Source organism: Benincasa hispida, chromosome 8, assembly GCF_009727055.1.
Source record: "Benincasa hispida cultivar B227 chromosome 8, ASM972705v1, whole genome shotgun sequence".
Lineage (NCBI taxonomy): Eukaryota > Viridiplantae > Streptophyta > Magnoliopsida > Cucurbitales > Cucurbitaceae > Benincasa > Benincasa hispida.
In genome coordinates this window covers 33814866-33826190 of record NC_052356.1, presented here as the reverse complement: position 1 = coordinate 33826190, position 11325 = coordinate 33814866, and the positions used below count along the sequence as shown (strand labels likewise).

The window sequence follows — 11325 nt, the reverse complement described above, 5'->3', positions numbered from 1 at the left end:
AAAACGATAATTTGGTCCGGGTAACAATTTAATTCTTGACTTCAAAATTCCGTCAATCTCTAACACTTCCGTTAACTTATCTTTCCTTCTTATCATTCGTTTCTCTCTCTCTCTCTTTTTTTTTTTTTTTTTTTCATACTTTCGATTTTAAGTTTCTCTAATCCTAGAAATAACTCCTCTTCCATTCCCTTAAAAGACAAAAGTCACTAAAAGCTTGAACCTGCATCTATCCAAGTGAAATGACATTCGATCATTTTGTTCTATTCACTACTTTGAATTTGAATTAAGAAACTTGAAAGTATAGGTCAGTTTCAGTAACTATTTTGTTTTTTTCGAAAATTAAGTTTATAGACACTAATTCTATTTCCAAATTTCTTCCTTTGTTTATCTACTTTTACCAATGGTTTAAAAAACTAAGCTAAATTTTGAGAACTAAAAAAACTGGTTTTCAAAAAATTGTTTTTATTTTTGGAATTTGGCTAATCCTATAAAAGAAAATGTGAATAAAATAGGTTTAAATTAAAAAAAAAAAAAAAAAAAAAAACCAAAATCAAATTATTATAAAACAGACCTTTAATTTTTTTTTTGCCGGCTAAAAGGAGTAAGAAAAAGTTGGAACCTTGAAAACAAAACTTGTGGATAAATAGAAACCTTGATTGAGAGTGAGACAAACAGCAAAGGAGGGAAAATTCAACTAATCTTTTTAATTTGTTAATGTCATCTAACAACATTCTGCAGAATTGGGAAGAAGAAAGAATTGAAGTTGAAGAAATTTCATAAATGCTTGTATGATATTGAATTTTGCAAGAATGGAAACACTGTTTTTCTTTTACTTGGGCTCTCATGCTACTACCAAAGCATCAAGAATGACACAGAGAAAGAAATTCTTGATGTCCCATTTGATAAATTTTTTATTTCTGAAAAATAATTAAAAAATCGAACCAAAATTTAAGAACTATAAAAAATAGCTTTCAAAAAGTTACTTTTGTTTTTGGAATTTGGCTAAAAATTCAACCATTTTACTTAAAAAAATATGCAAATCATTATAAGAAATGTAGATGAAATAAACTTAATTTTCAAAAATAAAAACCAAAACCAAATGGTTACTAAACAGAACCTTAATGTTTATGGACACAAAATACTGTCCGAGTTCGAGAATTTCAGCAAAATTAAAGTCTATAAACTCATTATAGATAAATGTGATCATTTCTTAATGGTTAATGAAAGATTTTTAACCTAAAATCAAATAGAAAAATGGATAATTTGGTATTTAGCAAATGGAAAAAAGAATGAAAAAAAAAAGCGACCAACTCTTTGGAAAATTATGGAAAATAATTTGCTCGTGAGATCATGAAAACAATATTCTAGATCGGAGATTGGAACATTTAATCTTTTAGTTGAAGGTATCTGCTAATTAAATTATTTTCTCTATTAAAGCTTGATAAATTTCATGTGAGGTTCAATTTAAAATATCATAAAAAATATTTTTTTGGTTAGTAAATTTTTTGTGTAGTTTTCATATTTGATCTTATGCATGATTCCCAACAAGCCCCTAATATTGAGCTCCACTGACACTTGTAATATGGTTGCACACTAAATCTTGAAATTGTGTATACATAAGAATAAATTGTAATTTTAAAAAAATGTTCCAAATTTTAGAACTCTAAAATATTGATTGACTTAAAACATAGCTAGAATAAAATTAAATTATTTCTTTTTTTACCATAGATGGGATAGAAGAATCAAATTTTTTAATAATATAAATACTATGTTTATTTTGACACTGAAATCTAAATACTAATTAAATCTTAAAATTTCAAGTAAAAAATAATTATCTGTTAGACACAAAATGAACAAAATTATACATTCTACCAAAAGTTTTGAGATTGGAATTAGTATTAAACTAAAATAATCTCAAAAGAAATATTGTCAAATTATAAGAACATATCTTAAGATCATCAAATCAATGGCGTCGATGCAAAATTACAGATGCTGCCATTGCCGTCCATCTCTAAAGTGAGGGCCGAGTCGGCGACGGAGACACAGACCGATTGATACTACGTTCAGTCGCCGAAGCCGAACAAACAAACAGAAGAAAAAGCCGCACGATTGAATTTTGCCGGAGCCCTCGATTTGCAGCTTCGTCGCAAACTCCTAATTTTCCGTCGAGATTTTGATTTGCGAATCAATCCATGTCACAGGATTCAGAGAAGAGATTTCATTCCATCATGGACAAGCTCTTTCAGAATACACAACCCACTCCAAACTCAAATTCCGCATCTTCCCCTTCCTCCTCCAGGTTTTTTCGCTGTTCTTTTATTTTCTTAGCTCATTGTGTTTTTCCATTTGTGTTAGTTCTCGAGAACATGAAAGTATAAGCTGATTTTAGCTAGTTTCTGTGTTTTTGGTTTGGCAATAGGCTGGCTAAACTTCGTGATTGTTCATCCTGTTTAACATGAATATTTTTGTTCAAATGCTAGTCCATCCGGAGTACAATTGTCGAGAGGGAAAAAACGGCCATATTCTTCGTCTGCTTTGGTGGTGGGAGAGCTGAGGTCAAAAAGTGATGTAATTGAGGCGTTGCAGAAGCATTCTTCAGCTTCTGTTGGATCCTCTGATGCTCCATTATGCAGGCCTTGGGACCGTGGAGATCTTTCGAAAAGACTAACCACATTCAAATCCATGACATGGTTTGGTAAACCTAAGGTTGGTTCAGTTATTCCACTTTCTTCTTAACATTGTACGGATGTTTCCTTTACTTTCAATTTTCAGTTTTGTAGTGTTTGTGCTTATTCGTTCGGTTAGAGGATATTTTACTTGGTTCATAGTCGTGGGTTTTCCTTGGAAATATATGCTATTCAATTCTGTTTTCTGATGATATTTTGGAGTTCAGCTGAATTCCCTTTTTTTTTGTATTCGGTGGACTGCCTTTGATCACAGTTTAAAGTTTCGGTGGAGGTGGGGTTCTCTTTTTCGTGATACAATTTTAGGAAATATCTATTTTGGGCAATGGAGAAGAGGATCGGGTTTACAGTGTCTTCTGATTCTTTCTAAAAGATTAACCACATTCAAGTCAATGACAATGTTTTGTGCTTCAACTACACCCTCTTGACTATTGGAAATTAGTTCATTTCTTCTCTGATTAGGAAATAAATACTATAGCAAGCAGGGTCGGATCGAAAAATTTTATAACTCAACTATTCTCTCTGGCAATTGGAAATGATGTTTTGTTGGCTATGCGCATATTTCACTTATTTTTCATTAGGTTGTTGAATTTTTTACGTGATCTTTTCTTACTTCATTCATGCCCTCACTTCTCTATTATCTCATATTCTCCTGGCACACTCTAATATTCAAGTTCACAACACTCTTCTGTACAAAGTTCTCAGAGAACTTATCACTACTTTTTGCCTCAGTATAAAACAAATTCTGGATGCCAAACCTTTTATAGTATCCTTGATCACAAACGTTTTCTTTTTATATCTGCATAAACCTTCTGTTTATCTCCATATTCCCTTAGTGATGATACAGATGTTTCTTCATCCTGCCCTTCAAGTTTCTCCTTTTAATGTCTATATTTGATCAGTCTTTCACACTGTATAATATTTCTCTATGAGTTGTGATTTGTTTCAGTAGACTTTTATTTGGTTTTACTAGGTATTCAGTATTTCCATATCAATGAATTTGGAGAGAGTATATGGTTCTATATGTAGTTTGCAAATATCTGATTTTATGTTAATGTCCCTTTTTTTCTCTTCTATGAAAAACATATACACAGTTTGGATATTCTTTGATTCTAATATTAGAAAATTTTGAATCTTTCATAGGTGGTAAATGCTATAAATTGTGCTAGAAGAGGTTGGATCAATGTAGATATGGATACGATTGCTTGTGAATCATGCGGGGCTCGTCTCCTTTTCTCTACTCCATCTTCTTGGAATCAGCAACAAGGTATGATTCTCTACCACACATATGTATTACTGCAAGAATGTGACACGTTTGTCCCTGTTTTTTTTTCTTTCCATTTTTCTTTTTCACTAAAGATGAATTGTTCTGTGTTTTCCCCCTCTCAGTTGAGAAGGCTGCTTTGGTATTTAGCTTAAAGTTGGACAATGGGCACAAGTTACTCTGTCCCTGGATAGATAATGCCTGTGATGAAGCATTGGCTGATTTTCCTCCTACCCCTCCTCCAATTTTAGTTAATAAATTTCGGGAGCGTTATTCTATGTTACTACATCTTTCAACTCTCCCTGTTATTTCGTCTTCATTTCTCAAATGGACGAAGAGTCCCCATCTCAAGCAATTTCTTGAAGAATTAACCTCGGAGGAATTTGGTAATGATTCTCTTAACAAATCTGAGTACCTAGGAGATGGACATGACTCAGATACTGCTAAAGTATACTATCAGGTTTTGCTCTTGCTCCATCGATCCCTACAATTCCAGTAATTACAAATCTTCTTAGGAGTTGTTTATCATTGTCATTTATTTTATTCTCAACCTTTGCCACTCTTTCTGAGGTTGGCTTTGTATTTTACTAAAATTTAGGACCAATACTGGCGACAAAACGATATAAGTACTTGGATTTTCCCTTAAATGTAACAGATTGTTTCCCCATAATTCTTAAGAAAAGTTCTCTGGTTCTCAATGAAATTAACTAAATTTAAAATATTGCAGGCTCTAAAGCTAATTAGCTTGTTTGGATGGGAACCCCGTTCACTGCCCTATGTAGTTGACTGCAAGACGGGGTCAGATCAATCTCTCAAGAAATCCACCACTTTGGATTCACGTCCTACTGTCAATCTCATCACTGCTGCCACCAAAGAAAATGTAGATGGGAATAGAATTGCTGAGCTTTCTAGTGAACTGCAATCTCAGCCCAATTCTGTTGTTTTAGATTGCCGGCTCTGTGGGGCTAGCGCTGGATTATGGAATTTCCATACAATTCCTAGGCCTGTGGAGATCATCAGATTGGTTGGACCCACTGAATTAAACAGTGAATCAGGTACTAATGACTCAGCCAATACGAGCATCATCAATCATGCAGGTATTGGTAATGTTGGTATATCAAAATTAACTTCAACAATTGCAGGGGGGCCTACCCCTGCACGACAGAGTTTCAAGGCCACCATCACTTTGCCTGTAATTGGCCAAAGTTTAAGGGCTAGGCTATTCAATGATGAAAAATTTAGTGAGCGGGTGTATAATGACCAAGAAATGGTCCAAGCTGATTCCTCGGATAAAAATATGTTACAAAATAGCAAAAGCAATGAAGATACGACCTGTACTGGACAAATTGATCAGCCAGAAGACATAAGATTGTTACAGAATCAAGCACTTGATCCTGGACGCGGTACTTCTGGTGATGATCAGACCCCTTTGTTGGAAGGTACGAGTGTTACTGATCAGGGAAGCTTACCTGAATCTAGTTTGAATGGTTCAACTGAAGAAACTCAAGTAAAGAGGACAGAGATTGTTCCTGCGCAGAAAACTGAAGTGTTGGAGAATGCTGAGAATTCAATACGGTCGGATTCTGATAACAAATCTGCAGATCTGCATCCCCTACCTTCTCCAGTTGAAAATCCTTTGACGTCAACAGATGCTGTTATGATTACAAGTAGTGAATGCAGCGAAAAGGAGTTGCCTTCTGATGTCTCTTACCAATGTGATTCACAACAGGTTTCAGAAACTGATACTTCAAATAGCAAAGAGGTTTCTTTGCCCGACTCGCAGGTGACCCCTTGTAAATCCTCATGCCTTGAAGTTGATACAAATACAGATATTGCCCGTATGAATGAATCGATGAAAGACAAACTTGGTTCTGATAACCACACTACCTCAGAAAACCAAGACCGTGGAGGAGGTGACACCATTGACAAAGTGCATACCTCTGTGAACAGCAAGCATATTGCCCATGGTGGAGGTACCACACTCTCTTAATCCTTCTTTTTCCACGAATGGTACAGCATGTTTATAGATTCTTTAGTTATTATGGCCATAGGTAAGACAACCCCTAAGATACTCGGTGGCTTTGTGCTTTAATTCAGTGGTATTGGCAGATCTAAGTGCAATAATTATTCAAGTTCAATTGTTTGAATGAAAAATTGTGTGGAATAAGTGGAGAGGTAAGTTGTCTATGAGCAAGTATTCTGCTTTCTAACGATACCCCCATGCATGCCTGAACATCAGCATAAAGTATCAAATGTTAGATTGATCGAGTAGGAATTCTCTATATAATTTATCCTAGACTATCCTAGCAGCTGGCCAACCAACAAGTTAAAATAATCAACCCTGTACATGTATTTTTGTCCTGCCAAGTTCGTATCCTGTCTGTTACCGTTCCCAAGTCATTATTTTTAAATGATAAATTATATGATGAATCACGTTTCATTACTTTTATCTTATTCCTTGCAGAGGATTATTCTAAGGGTGTATCATTGGGTAGTATAATGGAGTTCGATCCAATCAGGCAGCACAGACTTTTTTGCCCTTGGATTGCCACAGGAAATGTCGCACCTGGATGGAAACAAACCCTAACTGCTTTACAGCGTGAAAAAAACTCTTCACCACATTCACCTAGGAACGCTCCATCAGCGTCCCTCATTAAGGTACGTATGAACGTCCAGTAGTCGAGCAACATAGATGTTCACTCTATTAATATTATAATGCAGAAGAGTGATGGCATGACACGGTAGATTGGTTCTGCCAATACCATTTTGGCCTTCACTTGTTAGAAATGGTAACCTTATTTTTGAAAGACCATGTTGTAGACTGAAGTTGTGTTGGAACAAATTCAGTAAACTGAGTCCCAAGTAGTTAATCCATAGCATTCATTGATAATGATTTGTGAAACTATTTCTCACTTTTCTTCTCATTACAAGGGTACAAAGCCCTAATTTAAATAGAATACAAACTTAATAAGGAAAATATTGACATAGAAGGGAAGAATCCTACCGCATAATTACAATAAATAAAACCAAATAAAATAAAATATTGGCATAAATCAACATGATTGGAGTAGTAGTTGTCAGTCTATGGGGTGTTTGGCCCACCGATTTTATAAGTCGGTGTTAAATAACTCAACTCCACCTACTTTAATAATATTCACGATTGAAATTTGCACATCTATCGAGGAACTTAATCTTTCCCTCTTTTTTTCTTTTGCACATTTATTGAGAAATTCTATCTTCACAACTCTACACCCCAAACTCTACATCCTAAACTCTACACCCCAAACACAGATTTCTCAGTTCCAACATTTGAAGAGATTTATGGTTTGAAGATTAGTAGGAGTAAATGTAGTTTAATGGGGATTAATTGTGAGGTTGGGAAGCTTAGAAGATGGTCGGATATGGTGGGGTGGGAGCTTCGAGACCTTTCCTCTTCTTACCTTGGTCTTCCTCTTGGAAGTAACCCTAAGTTGATTGCTTTGTGGGATCTACTGGTGGACACAGTTAGAAGAAGGTTAGCCTCTTGGAAAAGAGGTTTCTTTTCCAAAGCGGGAAGGCTCACTTTGATCAAGTTAGTCCTATCTGGCTTACCTATTTACCTCTTTTCCCTTTTTAGAGCCCCTACTAAGGATTGTAAGGATGTGGAGAGATTAATGCATGACTTCCTTTGGGAAGGGGTTGATGAAGGGAAAGGTAAAGGTGCTCATTTGGTTAGGTGGAAAATTGTGGAGAAGTCGATCTCAAGAGGGGTCTTGAGAGTGGAAACCTTAGATCATGTAACAAAGCTCTTTTAGGCAAATGGTTATGACATTTCTTTCTTTGAGCCCAACTCTCTTTGGCACAAGATTATTGCTAGTATTCATAGCCACCATCCTTTCCAGTGGTGGGCTAAAGGGAGTAGAGGGACACATCAGGACTTGTGGAAGGATATTTCGAAAGAGCTCCCTTCGTTTGTTAACCTTGTTCATTGTGTGATGGGAGAGGGGAGGGACACTTATTTCTTGGAAGACCATTGGGTGGGGAGAGAGACCTTTTTGTGCTTTATTCCCGATATTGTTTCACTTATCTTCCAAAAAGAATCATTTTGTGGTTGACTTTCTTGTTTGGTCTGGGAGCTCGTGTTCCTTTTCTTTCAGTTTCCGTCATCTTCTTTCCAATAGGGAAATGGTGGATGTGACCTCTCTTCTTGTCTTACTTGAAAGCCATACATTTAGAATTGGGAGAAGGGATGTGAGAGTATAGAATCCTAGTCCTTTGGAGGGATTTTCATGTAAATCCTTTTTTCAAAGTATGGTTAATCATTCTCTCATAGGTCTTTCGGTCTTCTCGATTCTTTGGAGGATTAAGATCCCTAGGAAAATGAGGTTTTTTACCTGACAAGTTCTTCATGGTCGTGTTAATATGATGGATTGACGGTGAGGAAATTATCTTTGCTTGTTGGGTCGTTCTGCTATCTTCTTTGTCGGAAGACGGGAAGACTTGGATCATATCCTTTGGCAGTGTCAGTATGCTAGTTCAGTTTGGGAGCTGTTTTTCCAGATGTTTGGCGTCTCTTTGGTTCGTAGGGGGTATTTGTAGTATGATTGAGGAGTTCCTTCTCCATCTGTCGCGAGGGGAGAAGGGTCATTTTTTATGACATGTTGGGGTGTGTGCCATTTTATGGACTTTGTGGGGCGAGGGAAATGACAAGACTTTTAGAGGGAGAGATAGGGATCCTAGTGAAATTTGGTCCTGCATTCGCTATCACGTTTCTTTGTCAGCTTCGATTTTGAGGATCTTTTGTAACTATTCCATAGACATTCTCTTGCATAGTTGGTTGGAGTCTCTTTTTATAGGACTTCTCTCTTTTGTGGGTTTGGTTTTTTGTATGCCCGTGCTTGTATTGTTTCATTTTTTCTCAATGAAAGTGGTTGTATATATATATATATATATATTAACTTCAAACTTAAAGAACTTATTCTCTTAAATGCCCTATTGTAGTTTTGCCCTTGTGTCCACATGCACAGAAGATTTTCTTTATTATGAGTTTCATCTCAAGTGAATCAACTCTAAAAACCGTGTTTACTTTTTCAGGTTGATGATCCTGTTACATCCGTTCGAAATCTATTCACGTCTTCTGCGAAGAAATTGAAAAGCAGTCTAGTTTCTAACGAGAGCACCAAGCATTAGACACTGCTTTCAGTCACATATGAACCTGACAGAGCTTCGAGGATTGAATTTCTGCCTCTTCTAAGGTATTATGAGATAACACCCTTTGGAGAAGGGTTTTTCATGCCATGCCGTTCCCTCCCTATTGAGTAAATTCTACCATGAATATATCTGTTGTCATATCAGTATCTATTTTTTCTCATAATAGTTGTGGGGTTTTGTAATAGTAAAGGTAATTTTGACTCGACCTCCATTGCCAGATTGCAGTTTTTCTTGGAACATAGTATTGAAGTTGAGAGTGACAAATTGAGGGCTATCAATTTAGAGAGTTATCGAACTATTGTCATTAATTTATAAGGTCACTATTTAGAGCGTAGTTAGTAATTTGTTTGTATTCTTCTTGAGGATGAAGGTTGAAATTTTTCATACTTCCACATTTATTGTACTAAAAAGTCGAGTGTAGCACTATTATAAATTTGTTCACATTGGTGAGACTAAAAGTTTGTTTAAAATAGTTTTTGGCGTGTATTTTTCAACAAATTGTCAAAAATATTAAATAAAAATGGTTTTTTTGATAAAAACCTTTTTCTCTAGTCAATCTAGACGGTCCCTAAACATATTTAATAACATTTTCTTTTTAAGTTATTGGTTTATGAAAATTGTGTTTGTTTTCTCTCAACTTATTTTATCCGACTAAAATAAGCATTTTAATTTTTAGCTAAATTAAAAAAAAAAAATTCAAGTTTTCAAAACATTACTTAGGTTTTGAAAACACTTCTTAGAAGTAGTTAGCAAAAGAAAATTAAAAAAATCAATAGGAAAAGTTTTGTTTATAAACTTAATTTTAAAAAATCAAATTGTTATCAAATGATAATTTAGGTCATGTTTGGTAACTATTTCTTTTTTTGTTTTTGGTTTTTGAAAGTTAAGTCTATTTTCTCTTCATTTCTTATAATAATCTGCATTGTTGTTAGATATAATGATTGAATTTTTAGTCAAATTCAAAAGATAAAAGAAGTTTTTAAATTTTGCTTTATTTCATTTTCAAAATTTAGCTTGATTTTTTGAACCATTGGTAAAAAGTAGATAACAAAAAAAAGAGAAATTTAGAGGTATAAGTAATGTCTATAGACTTAATTTTTTTTAAAAAAAACAAAAAACTAAAAATCGAATGGTTATCAAATAGGGCCTTAATTATAACTCTTTTGAAAATTAAGCTCAAATTACATTTTTTTTTTAAAAAAAAAACAATGTTATTTTAATAATTATTAATAAAAATAGGGTTGAGTGGATAATATTGACAAAAATAGGTTTCTTACTCGTGTACTCGGTACACGATTACGTTTAAATCGTATACTCGGTACACGAGTCCCTGTGATCTGGCACGCGTAGACTGCCAATGTGGCAGTCATGCAGTTGACCAAGGTAATCGTGGACTAGGTCTATGATTACCCTAAGTCCCTAAGTCGTGTACCATGGTCCCTTAAATGCTGCAGCCCCTTTCTCTTCCCCCATCTGAGACTTTTTCTCTTTTCTTCCTCCCCACTATTGTCGGTCACTAAATCTACTGTTGTCTGTCGTCTTCACGATTACCTTTTTCTCCTCTCTTGTTACTGCCGCTGTGGGCCGATCTACCACTTGCTATCTTGAATCTTTGTCGTCATCCGCCTTAGGTAAATTTTTTTCTTTATTTTTTTCCAATATATGTATTTGTTTATAAAAATGAAGATTGCTTCATATATATATATATATATCATTTTGTTTTCATTTGGGTTATTCATGGATATACTATTTTGTTTTTATTTGGGCTGATTTAAATGCATAGTTTATGGATCTTAGATTTGGGTTGATTTAAATGTATAATCTTTAGATCTTATATGTTTGAACTTAGAAATTGGATTTTGTTGGGCTATTTTTTTTGGATGATTTTGTTGGGCTATTTGTTGGATTGATTTAAAAAAATATTTGGATTTCTTAAAAAGGAAGAAATAATTTTTTTTGTCGTATTAACATATTTTTGGTCAACTATAACAGTTGAAAAAATCATAATAAATATGTCGATGCATCATGAAGATTTAGTCATTCTTGAACCTGAAAATGATGGAGATAGAGATATTAATGTTGAACTTGATGAATTATTTGGAAATGATAGAAGTGGGGAACATGATCTTGAATTGGCACCGTCAAATTTGTTCGGTAACACCCCACACATTTTTTAGTAATAATGTA

The 11325-nt window shown here is 34.7% G+C and overlaps 1 protein-coding gene across 1 annotated transcript; it reads left to right on the top strand.

Annotated features, from left to right (window-relative positions):
- The first annotated feature begins 1923 nt into the window (after nt 1–1923).
- On the top strand, nt 1924–9530 carry LOC120083371. The gene is made up of 7 exons (XM_039039103.1): nt 1924–2299; nt 2481–2706; nt 3828–3951; nt 4074–4408; nt 4676–5921; nt 6413–6606; nt 9022–9530. Exons 1-7 carry the CDS (start codon nt 2193–2195, stop codon nt 9115–9117), a joined length of 2328 nt encoding a protein of 775 aa, XP_038895031.1. The 5' UTR covers nt 1924–2192; the 3' UTR covers nt 9118–9530.
- Nucleotides 9531–11325: the final 1795 nt, after the last annotated feature.

Bases quoted from the DNA above. Each gene is read 5' to 3' on its own strand.
- LOC120083371 (XM_039039103.1), top strand. From the start codon at position 2,193: ATGTCACAGGATTCAGAGAAGAGATTTCATTCCATCATGGACAAGCTC. The intron at 2,707-3,827 runs GTTGGTTCAGTT...AATCTTTCATAG, and splicing joins CATGGTTTGGTAAACCTAAG to GTGGTAAATGCTATAAATTG. The intron at 3,952-4,073 runs GTATGATTCTCT...TCCCCCTCTCAG, and splicing joins TTCTTGGAATCAGCAACAAG to TTGAGAAGGCTGCTTTGGTA.